Source organism: Balaenoptera borealis, assembly GCF_965194805.1.
Source record: "Balaenoptera borealis genome assembly, chromosome: 3".
Lineage (NCBI taxonomy): Eukaryota > Metazoa > Chordata > Mammalia > Artiodactyla > Balaenopteridae > Balaenoptera > Balaenoptera borealis.
Window position 1 is genome coordinate 17,685,734 of NC_138866.1, and position 17,998 is coordinate 17,703,731.

A 17,998-nucleotide genomic window follows, 5' to 3' on the forward strand; every position below is an offset into this window, starting at 1 on the left:
CAGAAAGTTATTACCTTGATCTTTTTAATGGTTCAATTTCCCAGTGTCTTCTGAACACTCATTCTGATACTCACCCATTTGATACATTTCCTGATTTAATTTTCAGCAATAACCATGCCTACATGTCCTCTGCAGATCAGAGAGGAAATAGCTCCACTACAATGAAGTCTATTCTCCTTCCGTTCAACTGTGCTGTTCAATGGATCCCACTCACCATGAGACAAAAGACCTGGTATTGTTTTGTGTTACCCTGTGGGATCTCACTTTCCCCAACTGTTCCAGAAAAAAAGAATAGGGAAAATGAAAAGCTCCCTGTCAAACTTGTGTTGAAAATGGTTGTACAATGTGATGTGGAATTTTGGATGCTAATTACCTTTAAATAAATGATTCCTGCATATAATTCTGATCTTAATCTTCAAGAAGCTTGGTTTCATCATATAAAGTTGGCAATATGTCACCCCGTGCTTGTGAATTGGGTTTGCCTGAAAAATACATGGTGCTTGATGTCATTTATTCACCCCAGATAATGTGTTAACTTCTATACCTGCTTTCAGTTCTGACAGCCACCATATATGTTAGTCTTCACTGTCTCCATTTAAGGTAAAAGAAACTGATGACCCTAAAGTGTAAGTTATTAACAAGGTCAATTGGCAGGTCAATGGCAAAGGCAGGTTTCCAAAATAAGTCAGCCTCATTCAAGTTTCAATAACCACTACTCTCTACTGCATCCTTCTTTATGGGAACATCATTTCTAGGAGAGACTATTTATTCTCATGGTAATAACCAAGATAATACAATGTGAATGTTCAAATGATATATGCCATATTTTTGATATAGGGTATGACACAGTGAATAATGACTGTCCCTTTTGATACTGCTGATGGAAACAACAACAAAAAAATCTACCTCTGCTTTTTACATGTGAAGAATTCATTTTGACTAGCAAACGGTCAAAATGTTTTCCTCAATTTGACTTTGTGTCTCCCCATACTTTGCGTACTTTTCATGATGGTGACATTTTGTTGCAAGACGATTTTTTTAAGATAGCTCTTTATATGCCTTTTGCAAGCTGGCTCAGTTTTGAGGTTGTGTCTAAATAGAAAAAAAGGATATTCTTCAAATCATTTTAAAAGTTCTCTTAGCCTTCCCTGTGGGTGTAAACATATCCTGAGTCCATCTCAAGCTTCCAAATCAGATAAATGTGTGGCTATCATATAATCATAAAAACAAAATTTCTGTAAAAAATAGTAATGGGTAACCAAGAGATGTTAAAGAAAATATATGATTTGCTTTGAGCAAAGCTTATTGTGCATAATTCACAATTCTATAGCTCTTTCTGAGGCTTTGAAAAAAAAATTATCCAGCCACAAGAGATTGACAGGGTAGCTGTTATTTGAGGTGACGCTGTATGTGGAGAGCTCATCCCACAGGGAGACTGATGTCACCATGGGGCCCCCCGTGCTCCAATCACACTTTCTCCAAAAGCACATACAGGGCAGCTGCCAGGGGCTGGACACCATACTCAACACTGGATGAGATACAATTGACAGAATATATGCTCTGTCTCTCCTGGAGTATAGTCAGGAAACAGACCCATGAAAATTTACAATGCATAGGTGCCACAAATAAAAGTATTTCAAAGTTAGATTAACTGCACAGAGAGGTCAGATCATTAACAGGTATGATTCAAGAAGCTTTCCAAGTGTTGGGGGTGGGTGTGCATTTGAATTGTATCTTGAATAGTCAACCAGACAAGGAGCTTGAGATCTCTTATAGATAGATTGAAAGATTTTCATTCGTTTTTTAATTTAAAATATATATCTAACCTAGAGCACATAATGAATGAGGAGGAAATACTGGTAAGGAATACCAGGCAGCAATGTGTAATAGGACGTGTATGTCACACAAGGAGTTTGACTTCTCTCTTAAAGTAAAGATAATGGAATATTTTGAAATTGAGACAGTGTCACACCAAGCATTCTTTATAGATTATCCTTTGTCCTGCAATGTGTACACGAGGCTGAAGTGGGAACAGACTGAAGGAAGGGTCTTAACCATGTCAGGGTTAGGAAGCTGAGAGAGGAAAACACATTTGAGAGCGTGTGTAAGTGCCAGAACTAGTATTGTTAGCTGATGATTTAAATATAGGTGCGTGAGCGCTCCAAGAAATCAAAGAGTGTGGGGAATAGCCTAGGCTGTGAGTTGAATACCAGCGGCTTCCAGGAAAGATTTTTGATGATGCAAAGTTAAGTCTCCTGGAAAACTGTCTTACTCAGTGCCAAAACTTACCAGGCCTTAGCGAATATTTGCTGAATGAAAACAAAACTAAATTACCTAAACCAGGGAGTTTAACAGACCCTCTGATCCATCACATTTTTATATTTGATTAGAAAAAGATGGACCCATTATGGAGGTTTATTACGTCAAATGATAAGAATCCCCCTAAGGGTACATTGAAATGTTCATCTAGTTTAGACTTCATACCAAGAACCTGGACAGACGGTATCATCAGTTGGTGTGTGTCCTACAGTGACGTCCAGTTTGGAGTTTTTAACATTAAAAATTCTTTATCCTTAACTTTCTGTATAACGAATGAGATAAAGCTTGTATAATATCCTCTAAAACACACATTCTATATTTGTGCTATGAAATACAGGTATAAATCCAGAAGCCAGTTTTCTAACAACCTAATAGATTCTGATGTATGAGCATCTTCAGTAGGATTTACAAAATATTTAGAGCAACCTCTCAAGTATGAAACAAATTCATTACTAAAAATAACCTGACTCAAGTTTTTTGAATAGTTCTCTCAGCTCACCCCATGGATATACACAGAGCTTGCTTGATTCCATCTGAAGCTTTCAAATCAAATCCATGTGCAGGTATCAAATGATCACAAAATCAGAATTACTATTAAAATATAGGAATGGATGACCAAGGGAGTTCAAAGACATAGATATTTTGAGGTTTGTAAAAGTACTCCCTTGATGGGTCACAAACAATCAATGGATGAATCCACTGGGTGAAGTTGTGGTATCTGCATCACTGAAAATCTTAAACACTAAGAATTTGTCCTGAAGGCTAGTCAGTCTTAAGGCTAGTCAATTGATTAAGAGGCAAGAAAACAGTTAAGAAGAGTCCATGGAGCCAGGTACCATTATTATGATTATTATTTTGGATTGATTTCCATTCTGGTACTCAATGGGAATTTAAGAGGTTGCCTTTGTAATTACCAAATACAATTCCGAAATTTTCAATTACTCGGTGTAAATTTGAAAATTTAATTCAATTGAATTCCGATCTTATCAAAGCACTCTCTTTGTTTCATCTATTAAACACCAAGATCATCTAACCTCTTTCTCTCTAGATATCTAATACATAAATTTGATGCATTATCAAATTTACCAACAGGTATATATGTCTCTTTTGTTATCTTAGATATTCCATTGAGTTTAATGAGAGAACGTAAAGTTATTACATGGGCTCTGAGACACTGGAACGTGTTAGAAAACAAGTTTATTACACAATCTGTGGGCTTCCTAGCAGCAGAGTCATATTTTTCTCTGAATCCCCAGTAGAACCTAATAAAGTACTCTGTAAAAAGTAGATGAAAAGTAAACATATTGGATGAAAAACATTTTTAGGAACATGGTGGAGTCGGAAATACACTTGGTTTGGTTAAGACTGTATTTTATTCTTCTATGAAACCTCTGAACTCAGACCAGTGTCCGGGACTTAGTAAAAGTTGTTTCATAAACTCTTGAATGAAAGGTATTCCTTGACTAAGGGTCTGGTCTCCACAGAGTAAAGTCTGTAACTCTTGGCAAAAGTAACCAAGAACACATAGACGTTATTTTGCATAAAATCTCCCAGATGTAATATGAATCACCTGTTACAACCGTCTTTCATAGTTAATTCTCCAACAGAGATTCTGCAAGTCATTAATAGTAGTAACTGAGTGTCATCATTTTATTTCCTGATTCAGTCTCTGTCAAATACACTATTAGTAAAATGGCCAAGAGGGGTTAGAGAAAGGGCTTCTGGACAATCAGGAGATTAATCCCGAATTGAACTTGAGCATATGAATACATACATTTTCATGAGTGCTTATTGAAAGTACGGGTGGATGAGCTATAAACAATTCTGAAGTAGAAAGTACCATGAGGATTCTTAAGGAAAAGTGACATTTAAAATGGTCAGTGTATATTATGAAATAGGGAAAAACACTATTCTGATGAGATAACTACATTGGCATTTATCTATATTCTAAACAACACAGATTTCACAAACACAAAATAATATGCTCCATGTATGTGTGTATATTCAAAAGATATTCATAGGAACAAACAATTTAGTCAGGAAATAGAAAAGAATGTGAAGATTTCATATAAACCCCTCACACAAAAAGAGTCAAGTGGCCTTAAAACACAGAAGTTGTCTTCAAGGTAAGAGAAAATGAAAAACCCTACTACCTCCTTCATTCCATTCATGGTCCTGTATCAGGAAGTGTCCCTCATTTCTCTTTGACATGAACCAAGCAAGGATGGGTAGTATCCCAATGAACTTACTCAGATAAACACAATGTGGTTTCTTTTTAAAATAAGCCTTTACTGAGTATATCAACAAGGTACTGTATAGTGTAGAGTGAAGTTTGTAGTTAACAAAGTGTGAGACACAGTGGGTCTCAGGGGATGTGTGATGCAGAATCTTCCAGCCCCTTGCAGTCCCTTGTCAGCGAGAACACACTACACAGAAACCAGAAGCAAATCAACATACGGCTCAAACAATAACAAATCATCAGGATTAACTTTCAGCGAATATATACTGTTCCCACGAGGGACATACAGTGGCGACGCCTTCAACTTGCCTCAGAAAGGTTAAAAATCTTACATCCCATGGATGTCTTTACGGATACGCCTGTGTGTGGTGTGTGTGTGTACACAAGTGTGTGTTTTATACTAGTTAAAAAATGTCTGTTGTGATGGCCTTGCTTTGTGCTCTTCTGGTGGGTGTGCTGCTAGAAAAAGAAAAAAACTTAAACTATAGCAAAAAGAATGTGATTTTTTGTTGTAACAGTATCCTCAGAATAACAGTGTAACAGTACATGTTATAACAACATGTACAAAACTTTCTCCTCACAGTCAGGGACAAGCATCCCCCATTGTCAGCAATTGTCTTTTGACCCCACTGAAGAAATTAGAGAGGGGTGTAAACTACTGCTTCCTACATTAGTATTTTGACTTAAAAAAAAAAAAAAAGCAGCAGGCAAGGTTGGACAAAACTAATAATGAAGAGGAGTTTTTTTGGTTTGTTTTATGTATTTATCTCTTTCTCTTTGGGGCTCCATTTTCTGCTCTGCTTTCCCATGAAGTTGGAAAGGTAAGTCAGGAGCAAAACTATTCTTCTCATATTCTAAAGTGAAACAATGTCTCCTTGTTATAGGGTAGAGAAAGATGCTAGAAGCTAAGAAGTAATGGAAATTGATCACTTCACTGTTGAAAGTTGTAATGGATTCTGCAAGTGAGGTTAGCTGACCAAGCTATCTGCTCCCTGTGGACGGCAACTGTATCGTCTTGTGTCTGGAATGGATGCTGTGTTCACAACATGGAGAGCTTGTTCTCCTCAGTGAGGAAGGAAGTTCTAACCCCTGTGGAATGACTAGGACAATTATGATCTAGTAGGAAATGGAGCCATGACCTTACCTATTTCATTCATCCTTTTTACCAGACTGGTCACATTATACTTTTTTTTTTTTTAATCTCCGGGAGAACGTGTAATATATTTTCAGCAAACATCCAGATAACTAGAAATTGCATGATTTCTCACAGGGTAGAATGTTTTCCACTTCTCACATCAGAAAAATAGGCAGGAGGACACCCTTTGTGTCTCTGCTTTTGATTGTCCCATGCGATAGGTTGTTAGTGCATTTGACAGTTTGAGGGAAGCTAAGAGCCTCTTGCTATTCAAATATATCTCCCCAAACAAGTAGGTATTCATGACAACCCTGGGTATGAATAATGGTCAGTAATACCTATGTGCTCATGGCTAGGCCTTTTCCTTTTGGAATTTCTTCTGCACAGTGACAGTTACCTAGCTCTGAAAGTGGACACATAGTATCTGAAATCATTCGATTTGGTCAAACAGCATCGAGCTCTTTACAAGCCGGTATGTATGGCTTGGTACCAGCTCATGGTCTTGTCCTGCACCTTGAACTGTGACTCTTGACTAATCTCAAAATGCATAATAATGTATGAGTGCAAGAGAGGTCCAAAATACAGAGTTGATGGATCAGTAAAACATTCTCATAACAAAAACACCATTCAAAGCATCATCCACCACTGATGGTTGTTACAAATTCCATGATGTGCTTTCTATCCTGGTGTAGGTGAGAGCCCCAGGTACACTGTTACAAATGGGAGACTGATCTCAATTTTAACAGTCTTTGTCATGTTGTGCACAAGCTCAGAATTAAGCCTATAACTAGATTCTATCTCTTCAGAAATGTCTTCTAGCAAAGGAACCATTTCAGATCATCCCAATCATTTCACATGACCAGGTCTCCGTCGTAGGACTTAAACCCCAAATAATTCTGTGAATCCCATAAGACATTATAGAAATCTCTCTAACCTTGGTCTTCTTGGCTCAAAGCAAAAACATTTGCTTCAGCAGCAAAATATCCAGCTGGAGGTTATACACACAATACAAATAAATGAGAATGATTATTTTGTGGATAAAAGGAAAAAAAAAAAAAAACCTCAAAAATCAAAGTACCATAATTTGAACACATAGTTTTATCTACACAGCCAAGGAGAAAGGGACAGTGGAAGGGAATTATCCAGTTAAATACACAAAACCCCATGTCATGGTCCTGCATTTCAGATGGCTTACTGCTACACTGATCACTTTCACAGATTGTCTTATCCCTTCAGTGTGTGGATCAAGCTTTAAAAAAGCAACAGCCAAAATGAGCTAGCTAATAAACTAAAATGGAAACCAAAGTCACTTTAAAATTAATTCAAATTAATTAGTAGTTAATTTCAGCTCAACTGACTGCACAGTTTCGATTCTTGTGTCTATAACATTATAACTTCAGTTATATTTTCTGCTTATTCTGAGGGACAAGGGAAATTAAAACATATGAGTTGGGGATATATTATTAAAGAAAATAAAGCTCTTACTCTAAAGAAAAACTTGCATAGCATTTTATACCTAAACTCTTACAAAGTAGACACATCACAGTTCTATTTTGTTAAAAGTAAGAGGGATAGAGAAAGAGAAAGAAAATGATTGTGACATTAACTTCATAGGTTCCTAAAATAATGGCCGGTGATCAAGGAAACATGCAACACAGACTGAAATGCCTAAATTTGATTTTAAAAAGAATTTTCCAAGAGTGTATTTTTTAGATAATATATGTATGTGATCGATAGCCCTTCTACAACTAAGGGATGGAAAGAAGTACATTATACATGCTTTCTGAAGATGGACGTTGCTTCAAAAAATATCTAGAATTAAGTCTGGACATCCTTCTCTTCTCTATGCCCTCTGTTCTATGCCCTGCTTTGCCAAGATTAGGGGAACAAGTCTTCCCTCTCAGACTTGATCATTTTTTTCACCTGTTATGCTGTTAATATAAGATTGATTATCCCTCCACAATTCCCAAAGAAGAAGAACATCCACGACTGAAAAGGAATAAATGAAATTTAAAAAATGGAAGAAGGTCAAAGTCAGTTCAAGGCAGAAACTTGGTATTGCTTTTTAAACAAATACGTTATTTCGCCAGCTTTGATGTGTCCTTACAGAATTATTAGCAAGGAGAATTACTATACATTTTAAAGTGTATATGGATATTTTGTGCAACCAAGACTGGCATCCATGATTTTCTTTTGAATTTTGAGCAGAGGGGGAACGACAAATGTTGCCTCTACAGCTAATTACGAAAATATACGTGAGGTGGTTGGAAGACAAGAATTTCCGAGGGGATAAAGGTATTAATTCAAGCTATTTCAACATGATACTAACAAAGTTAGTTGATATAGTATAACAGAACCACTGATCACTTGCTTTTGTCTAAATGGTATCAATAATTTTTACATAACAAGTTTAGTATATTCCAAACATTGATCCCTTGTTGGTCTAAATATCATGTTGACATAGCTGCAGTGAATCTACCCAAATAGTTCTCATTATCAAAAATAATTCCATTCAATATAATTCTTCCCATTATTTTATTAGCCTCTTCTAAAAAAAGTATTCTAGAATATATCTCTGTTGAATGTGATTCAACCTGACATATGATTTGAACAGTAACACTTTTAAAGGGCATTTTCTTGCTGGGACATCCTACCTGCCCCCGAAGATGACTGAAATCAGACTCAGGTCTCTCACTGTTTCACATAGGGCCAGGGAAGCCTGAAGAGTGATTTTCAAGTTCCCAATCAGAAAGCCAACCCCTGGGTTTGACTGTCTTTTCAAATCTTATCTCATTTTCTTGATTCTGCCAGGATGGGTTAACTTATCTCACAGGAACTGACTTCCTCAAGAGATGTTTTCTGCATTTCCTCCTTTGGGTCAAATCAGGGTGACTACCTCCTTTCTTATATTCTAGAAGTTTTCACTTTTCTTCCAGACCAGGAAGTATACAAATAGCGTGAAGATATCTGGGGTCATTTCTGGTTTTATGCCTATTATTTATCCTACCCTGATGAGTCCATTTTAACCTGCCCTTTCATCTGACCACCAATTCTAGGAAAGGAATTTGTTCTGAAGCTTCAACAGCAAAGTGGTGAATTGCATCAGGAGGAAGAATCACTCGTTCTTTTACCTTGGCATTGGGTTCTCATTGTACAACCCTGTACAGTACTTCAGCAACTATTTTTTTTTTTTCTTTAAGATTTAAAAAGCAAAGAGTTACAAAACTGTTTGTAATTAACTTGGAATAGAAAAGATAGCACTTTTTTTAAATCCCATTATATAGTACACCGTATAAATTACAGAGTATTCAAATGCACAAATGCATCTGTGTAACATTTATCAAATGTAATTCGCGTGTCTTTATGTGCACACACGAGTGTGTTCTCGAGAGTCTTACTGTCCGCGTTTGTAATGCTGGACCTCTGGCTGTCACGTATGGCAGTGCTCCAAGTCTGGCACACTGCTGTTGCAGTATCGCATGTTGTTGGGGATATGGCAGTCTGTGTAATTAATGCCCCCATTTGGGGTGTAAATGGGCTGCAGTCTGAAATCTCCTTTAAGGAGCTGATCGTTATTTAAGGAGACGATCTGAAAGCTGGTTTCTGTCATCTCCAGGATGGAATTGTCCTTTTTGGTGCCTGCCTCGCAATAGTCATCTTTCCGCCGGCCTCGGTTGTATTTCCACTTCTGGGAGGTGTAGCGCCCCTTTTTGTGCATATGCCAGCAAAAGACACTGAGCAGGACCACGAGCACAAATATCACCGCGCCCCCGATGAGTCCCGCCAGCAGGAAAGGGGAGCCCATGCTGTGGGAAGTCGTCTGCTCGTGGCTGGAAGCCGTGTTGCTGCCGTTGTTCACATAGGAGGCGTGGGTGGTGGCCTCAGAACAAACGGTGTCTTCTACAGCTCGGTAGTTAAATGCATCCAGTGGCACTAAGCAAATCCGATAAGTGGATCTGGGCTCTAAATTGACCAGACTCAGATGCTGCTTCTCACCACTGACAATGCGTTCCTGAACGATGCCCCCCACCAAACTGTGGCCCATTTTCACCCATGTGAGTTTGTACGCCATCACAGTAAAGAGAGAGAGCCAGCTGACTTGAATGGAAGTGTCATTCACAAAATGGATAGAGAGCTGGATCCGTTCAGAAAGAGGCGGGGTCACTCTTTCTCTGCCATCCCAGTCGGGAATCGTGGGGAGTTTCGATGCCATGGGAGTTAGAGGCATATAGCTTCTGCTAGGGGTCGGGACAGAGAGTGTGGGAGGCTGAGTCGTGGGCAAAGCTGAACTTGGGGCTGGGGTGAAGAGAGGCAGGCCGGGGGTCGTGGTGGGACAGGACAACAGATTCATATTCAACTCCCGGACTGCCATCCCCCGGACTTGTTCAGGACCCTGGCACATGAAACCTCGCACGTTGAGAGATGAGGGTATGTGTTTGAGCCATTCCGTGACCCATTTAATACTGCAGTCACAGAACCAAGGATTATTCCGAGCAGTGAGTTGCTTCAGGTTGGAGAGGTTATCGAAGACCCCTTGAGTCAACACGCGCAGCTGGTTGTTGGATATATCCAGCCGTTCCAGCTTCCGGAGATTCGAGAAGGCTGTCAAAGGGATGTGGTTGATCTGGTTGTCCTGCAGATAGAGCCTGATCAGGTGCGTACCTGGGAGATCAGAAGGGGGATGGGAGAGCGAATTCCGGACAATGGAAAATTCCTTGAGCTTGGTGAGGTGGCTGAAGGTGCCCTCGGCGATGCCCTTGTTGGTCAGGAGGTTTCCATCCACGATCAGACGCTCCAAGCTCGTGAGGTTCTGAAAGGCCATGTCTGATATGACGGCAATTCGATTCTCATCCACTCTCAGCTCTTGCAGGTCCACGGGAAGCCCCACGGGCACGCTGCTCAGGTGATTCTTGGATAGAAACAACAATTTGAGGCTAATGGCCTCCCGGAAGGCCCCATCTTCCACCCCCACCGTGGATATTGAGTTGTCATCCAGGTGGAGCTCTTCAAGCTTCAAGAGCTGGGCCAGGGCGGCCCGTGAAATGGTCTGAATATTGTTTTCCTGCAGATGGAGAACTCGGACGTTCTTGGGAAGGTTCATGGGGAATTCATCCAGTTGGTTCCCGTAAAGGTACACGGTGTGCACAGACTGTACGTTGTGCAGCTCTGCAGGAAACCCAGCATTATTAATTTGGTTGTTGTGGAGGTAGAGTACAGTGACGCCCTCCGGGATCCCAAGAGGCACTGAGGTCAAGCTTCGCTCGTTACAGTAGACAAAGTTCCTGTCGCAGCGACACACGCTAGGGCACGCCAGGAGTTTTGACACTTGTGAGTAGAGCCCCAGGGAAATGAGAAGCCAAGATTTCAGGAAAAAAGCCCCCTGGCTGGGCCCCTGTGTAGTCTGTAGGCCCATTTCTGAAGTACAGAAATAAAATACGATGTGGTAGTGAAAAGAAAAAGAAAAAAAAAAAAAAAAACAGATAGCAAAACCAAAATGATTGAACGCAGTTCTGTTAAAGTCCAGAACTCCAGCTAGAGGAAAAGTCCCGAAGGCTAAGGTCAAAGAATCTTCCTGTGGTCTCTGGTCTTATCAGCCTATGTTGCCCTCTTTGCTATTGTCCTCCATGTGCAAAAAAATTTCAATAAGGAGAACTTTCCACCCAGGCAACAAGTGAAGTCAAGTTATCAGCGGTCAAAAGGGGCCCAGCTGGGTAGGCAGAATCCCTTCTTCTGTGGTCGGTCAGGTCAGTGTGGATCAGCCTATGAACTTGGTTAAGTTCAGTCTGCAATCTGTTGTAGGAAAGTAGAGAGAAAAGAGTCAGTTAAGGGTAGTGAGTGGATTAAGTGCTGATCTGACTGTGGCTTTTCAAGAATGCTGTGATTCAATGTTCATTGCAGCACTATTTACAATAGCCAGGACACGGAGGCAACCTAAGTGTCCATTGTCAGATGAATGGATAAAGAAAATGTGGCACATATATACAATGGAATATTACTCAGCCATAAAAAGAAATGAAATTGAGTTATTTGTAGTGAGGTGGATAGACCTAGAGTCTGTCATACAGAGTGAAGTAGGTCAGAAAGAGAAAAATAAATACCGTATGCTAACACATATATATGGAATCTAAAAAAAAAAAAAAAAAATGGTTCTGAAGAACATAGGGGCAGGACAGGAATAAAGACGCAGACATATAGAATGGACTTGAGGACACAGGGAGGGGGAAGGGTAAGCTAGGACGAAGTGAGAGAGTGGCATGGACGTATATACACTACCAAATGTAAAATACATAGCTAGTGGGAAGCAGCTGCATAGCACAGGGAGATCAGTTCGGTGCTTTGTGACCACCTAGAGGGGTGGGATAGGGAGGGTGGGAGGGAGACTCAAGAGAGAGGGGATATGGGGATGTATGTATACATATAGCTGATTCACTTTCTTATATAGCAGAAACTAATACAACATTGTAAAGCAATTATACTCCAACAAAGATGTTAAAAAAAAAAAAAGATCACTGTGATTGGGACTAAATGCCCAGAGGCAGGGAGTTGGCATTAAGTGACATGCTAAATAATAATAATTCAGTTGAAAAGGTATTCAGGAAATGAAAACGATTCAATTATCTTTATCAACAAACGGAAACCATATTGTTACCTCTCACTATCAATGATCATATTGTGAATTTCACATCACAGTCAGTATCTTCTCTCAGAGATCTATTTGCATATCCAAACAGACAGGCACAAGAGGCCCAGGGCTGAATCCACTGAATCAATGATGACCATCTACAAATGCAACTGGCCACAGTCATATTTCAAGATGAAATGAGTGACTGAGCAATGAATACAATTTAAGGGAAAAAAAAAAATGTGAAACCCTTTCCAGTTATAAACAAATGCAAAATGGGGACTGATAAAGTTATTTAGAAAGATTCATCCTTTTAATCTGACACTGTGATGAAGCAGTTTAGAGGTGATGTACAGAAACAGAGGTGATGTCAAGTCAGAGAGAAGACTGCTCTTTTCTTCCCCACTCCCCGCCTCCTCTCATCTCTCTCTGCCTCCCAAATAGCCCACACTTGAGTTACCAACTAGAATGACCAAACTCCAGTCCATGACACATTTCTACTTATCCCCTCTTTTGAGACCTCCAGGTTCAGATGAGATACACCATTGTGATTCCTTTGAGAGTTGACAAGCTCATGACTGGGAATAAAATTATTTGCCAACAACTCAACCTTCCTCCCATCTGTGTGTGTTTTCCTGCTTTTAGAAAAGGACTTTCAGTAAACTTTGAAATGTTAGAAGACACAGTTGGGGAAGTAAAGGCAATCTACAGATAGTAATCAGACCTTCCTGCTCCAGAACTGTTCCATCTATTTTTAGATTAGAGAGGTAAAGAAGTTAATTGAAAGGTGCCAGATTTGATTTTCTTACAAAAGAAGCTAACTTGACAGGACATGGCAAGCTGGAAGTCTCTTAATTCTTACCAATACACAGCAATTGAAACAACTTATATCTAAAGCACAGAGGAACTATTTGAAATTGTTCCCTTAGCTATCTTTAGAAAGGTAATTAAAAAAGAAAAACAAAAAAAAAAAACATTGTAACTGCTATTTAAGTGTCCAGACTATTGTAAATTTGTTCTACAATTTGAAAGATTGTGAGCCATCTAAAAAATGCCTTTGATGACCAGAAACGGTAATATTCATTTTTTTATTGTTCAGAAAACTTAAAAAAAAAAGAGGGGGTATAGGGAGTCTCTTTCCAGGCAAAACAGATGGATGTGATACTTTATTAAAAATTAAGCATTATTTAATTTGTTAAAAATTACAAATATATGTTTTATCACATGGAACAGGAGTCATCCTCTCTGCCCCAAATCTCCCTATATGCTTAAAGAATAATTTATAATACAACTAAGGGTAGTGCAGGAAAAGCAAATTTAATGCCATCACCTTGATGCCATCCCTAGCTCAGGTTTCAAATTCTCAAACCATCTCAGTGTTCCCTAATAGCCTGCTGCTCAACTGTTATCCCTGGTCCAACAGCATGAGCCTGACCTGGGAAGTTGCTGGAAACAGAATCTGCACATTAGCAAGAGCCTAGGGCGTACACGTTAAAATTTGAGAAACACCGCCCTAAACACAGTGCCGTCTTCTTTAATTTTTCAAATGTTTTAATTTTTTAAATGTAAAATAAATGCAAGAGCATGTCAAATGATTCATTTGTGAAGAGTAAAAGCATAAGGCATACTAATCACTTTCGTCCCCAGGAGATGGTCTCAAATTGCATCTTATATGTAAATGACATCTTACAGGTAGAGTAGTGCAATGACTAAATATATCACTTGGCTTCAACAGACCCTTGAAAATGTATGTCTGAATGACAAGCGCTAATACCCAGTAGGAGCTTAAAGAGCTATCTGTAATCAGAGGGGGCCTACTTTCATAAAGCATGATTTATTTAAGAACAAAAGTCTGTTTGGTGCTATTAGCATTTACTCTTCAAAAAAGGTAGGAGAGTGAGACTAAAAGAATAGAATCTAACATTTTTGAGTATTCCATGGGAATCTTCAAAGTGTGATAATAGCACACTGTGAACGGAATTTTCCAAGGGAGAAAACACAGCTGCCCCAGGGTTTTTAAATTCCTTTGTAAAAAGAATCCATGCTTCTTAACTGCATTTACAAGCCAAGTTTTAAGGCCCTAGAAACAACCAACCAGTGCTTGAAGATGGTAGAATTTGTTTAGAAACTTTATCAGTGAAGAGCCTCAAGGCAATAATGATTGGGAGCTAACAAAGTACTCAGGGATCACTGGAGACCATCACTGTGCATCCAAATTGCAACTCTTCCACTTGCTTCAGCTGTGTCCTCTGTAAGGAGAGAAAAAGCCCTATCAGCCAACCCTTTGCCCCAGGCCTTGCTCTCTTGGCAGGTGGACTTTACTCATGACTGGTTCTTGTATAATTACATAAGAAGAGGATGTGGTCCTGAAGAAAGCTCCTAATGGGATTACATGGGGCAAACTGTCACTGTTTATCCACCTCAGTAGGAGAAAAGTCCCATCTAGATCGCACTGTGTTGATCAGCTATGGCAAGTTCAGTGTTGAAAGAAAACAAACTTTCAAGGTTTTCTTTGTGCTTCTTGGGAATTCCATAAAATAACTGTGCATAGTAGACTTGTCCTAATTCCTGGATCAACAACTGCCTACATATTATATCAGCCAGTAGACTGTATCTTTGTTCAAATTAGTGCAAGTGTAAAACTGCAACCACCTAGGCAATAATGATTTTTTTTAAACTTAAGTAAGGCTAAAATCCCGATATTCTCCACTGTAATTCCTACTAAATACTAAGGGGAGAAATCCTTTTAGACCTTAAAATGGAGACTGTATTTATAGAGAAAGTAGTATAGTATAATGGTCGAAAGCATAGCCCCTGAGTTCTCATCTCACCTCTGGCACTTAGGAGCTAGATAAATTAGTTAAACTTTTAAGTCTTAGTCTCCCTATCTGAAAAATGGAGATAAAATAGTTCCTATCGGGGCTTCCCTGGTGGCGCAGTGGTTGGGAGTCTGCCTGCCAATGCAGGGGACACGGGTTCGAGCCCTGGTCTGGGAAGATCCCACATGCCGTGGAGCAGCTGGGCCCGTGGGCCACAATTGCTGAGCCTGCGCGTCTGGAGCCTGTGCCCCGCAACGGGAAGGGGCCGCGATAGTGAGAGGCCCGCGCACTGCGATGAAGAGTGGTCCCCACTTGCCGCAACTAGAGAAAGCCCTCGCACAGAAACGAAGACTCAACACAGTCATAAATAAATAAATAAAAGAACGTGAATTTCTTAAAAAAAAAAAAAAATAGTTCCTATCTGAAAAATGGGGATAAAATAGTTCCTAACTCAACAGCACTGTTGAGAGGATTAAATAGGATAATATTTGTGAAAAGTTATATGGTGCCTGACACATGGCAAGAACATAATAAATAAAATTGTTATTCTCTGCGTACTTGTTATGATTAATGATATCCAAAAAGGTGAACTCCAAAATGTAGAGTAAAATAAAATCACCTTTGACCAACCAAGTTCTCTGTCCTGACACCTCCTCCAGGATTTCTCAACATCAGCACTATTCAAATTTTGAGGCAGATAATTCTTTCCTTGTGGAGCTGCTGTGAGCATACAAAGATGTCTCCAGACATTGCCATAGGTATGTCCCCTGGTGAGGCAAAATGCCCCCAGTTAAGAACGACTGACCCACACCATCTTACAAGTACCTTAAAGGGTTAGTATTTTTATCCTGATTTTATAGAGGAAGGTGATGATAAGTTTCTAATAAACAGAGCCCATAAATGCTTCGTGCCATGGCCACCAGAAAAGCATGAAAATGCAATATGTTTTTCATTCATTTATTCAGCCAATATTTCTTGGGCACTGGAATGAGGATACCATCATGCAGAGCTGATATGGTTTTTGACTTTGTGAGTCTTAAAAGTATAATGAGGGGAGAGAAATGAATAAGCAGGGAATTACGGTACTGTGTAAAGATCTCCAACCTCAGGGCATCAGGACATTATGGCCCCATGTAAAAAGCTCTAATCTAGTCCATGGTGTATCAGGAAAAACACAGCAGAGGAAGGATTGTCTACATGAGGATCTGAAGGATAGCAAGGTGCAAGCCAGGGAAGAGATTCCAAAAGTTCTGCACATGGACGGTTGTAATGTAGATCAAGAGGTGAAACCCAGCCCAGCTCAGAGAAGGAACAAAACTTTGACTGCACAGCACTTTCGCCCAACTCTTTGCTTCCCACAGAGATAGTCCTGTTTCTAGAAGTTAATAAACAAACCCATGTTTCAAAATCATTAGTCATTTCATTTATAAGTCTCTAAAGGTTGATAATAAAAAGATTTTGCTTTACAAGATGGATTTCAAATATTGAGAGCAAAAGTTATGGGGTTTTTCTTCTTTCTTTCCTATTTAAATAGTGCATTGAATATGTCTCCCCTCCAGGAAATGAGAGAATGTGAAGAATGGCTTAATGGAAGGTGCTAGGTAAAAACAGAAATTTTCATTTAAAGCAGAAAACAGTTTCAAAAGCCTGAGTGTAAAACAACATTCAACAAAGGCTCTTTGGAGGCAGCAAGACCCTGGCCCTGCCTGTCTGTTAAAGATGACAGTAACGGCAGCAGTTATGCCAGGCTATATTTTAACTCTTTTCATAGGAACTGAGACTCAAAAGACATAAATCATGGAAGAGCTTTCTGCAAAGTGTTTCTCTCCTCATGTTGCCTAAAAAGTTTTAAAAATTAATTCCAGGAGCTTGCATTCCAGGGGCTCTTAATAAACTCAGACTATAAAAGTCATAGTACAGAAAATAGGCATTATCTATAAGCACTGCCGATTGCATAGTATAATGACACCAGGACAAACCTAATAAAAATCTTAATGGTTTCGGCATTGGCTGGATTGTGCCAAGACAGCACACTGCCTGGAGCGATGCAAGTGAAAAAGCTACGTTGATGAGGGATCCTCCTAGAAAAGTTTCCCTGGGTACATCAGACTTAGAGCTTCTGGAGTTAAGTTTGTGCTTAAAATCGACACACACAGGTGCAGAATCCATAGGCCCAACTATACTGCAAACGTCTTTGTTATAATCTGGAAACACTAAAGCAATTTATAGATCTTGTGCACATTTCCACATTCCTCAGGATAGGTTATAAATACTGTTCCTACAGCAATCAGGAGAGTTCTGTAGTTAGCTGGCCAAGATGTGGAGATTAGCATAGGAATGTGGAGGAAAATATAACAATAGCTACCCCCTAACTTGAAACCATTTTTCCATCTCATTCACTGAAGCTCAGTCAAGCTCCTTGAAGTTTTTCTCATTAGACCAATATTTTTCTTTGCCAAAACAAAGGGAGAGAAAGAAAGGAAGAGGGAGAAAAGGAGGGAAGGAGGGAAGGAAAGAAAGGAAACACGTTATTTAAACAGTTGACAATTTTCTGGCTCCAGTCGGTCTAGAATGGAAAACATTAAAATTGGACCAAAAAAAAAAAAAAAAAAAAGAAGAAAAACTATTCTCCTGACAAGCATAAAATTCTCTAACACATCTGAAGGGTTGTTCTCACATGGTTTCCAATGCAGTTGGTTTGAATAATAGGGCTAAGTTTAGAACAAGTTACAATGTTAAAAACTCAACTGCATAAACTTTGAGGACACCTTCATTACTGCCAAAGGCTTCTCTCAATCCACTAGGGAGCTCCCACTGACCATCCCCTGGGTTCATATAAATCTGTATAATCTAGGACTGCAAGA

At 39.4% G+C, this 17,998-nt stretch overlaps 1 protein-coding gene across 10 annotated transcripts in view; it reads right to left on the reverse strand.

The window, feature by feature from the left end:
- Positions 1 to 4,587: 4,587 nt before the first annotated feature.
- The window catches only part of FLRT2 (fibronectin leucine rich transmembrane protein 2), a 96,858-nt gene continuing 83,447 nt past the window's right edge, over positions 4,588 to 17,998 (reverse strand). For all 10 annotated transcript variants that reach the window (XM_082383711.1, XM_082383703.1, XM_082383702.1 and 7 more), the window contains one exon: positions 4,588 to 11,483. In XM_082383711.1, coding sequence (XP_082239837.1) covers positions 9,124 to 11,106 — 1,983 coding nt within the window. In that variant the 5' untranslated portion in view covers positions 11,107 to 11,483 and the 3' untranslated portion in view covers positions 4,588 to 9,123. The remainder of the gene's footprint in view (positions 11,484 to 17,998) is intronic.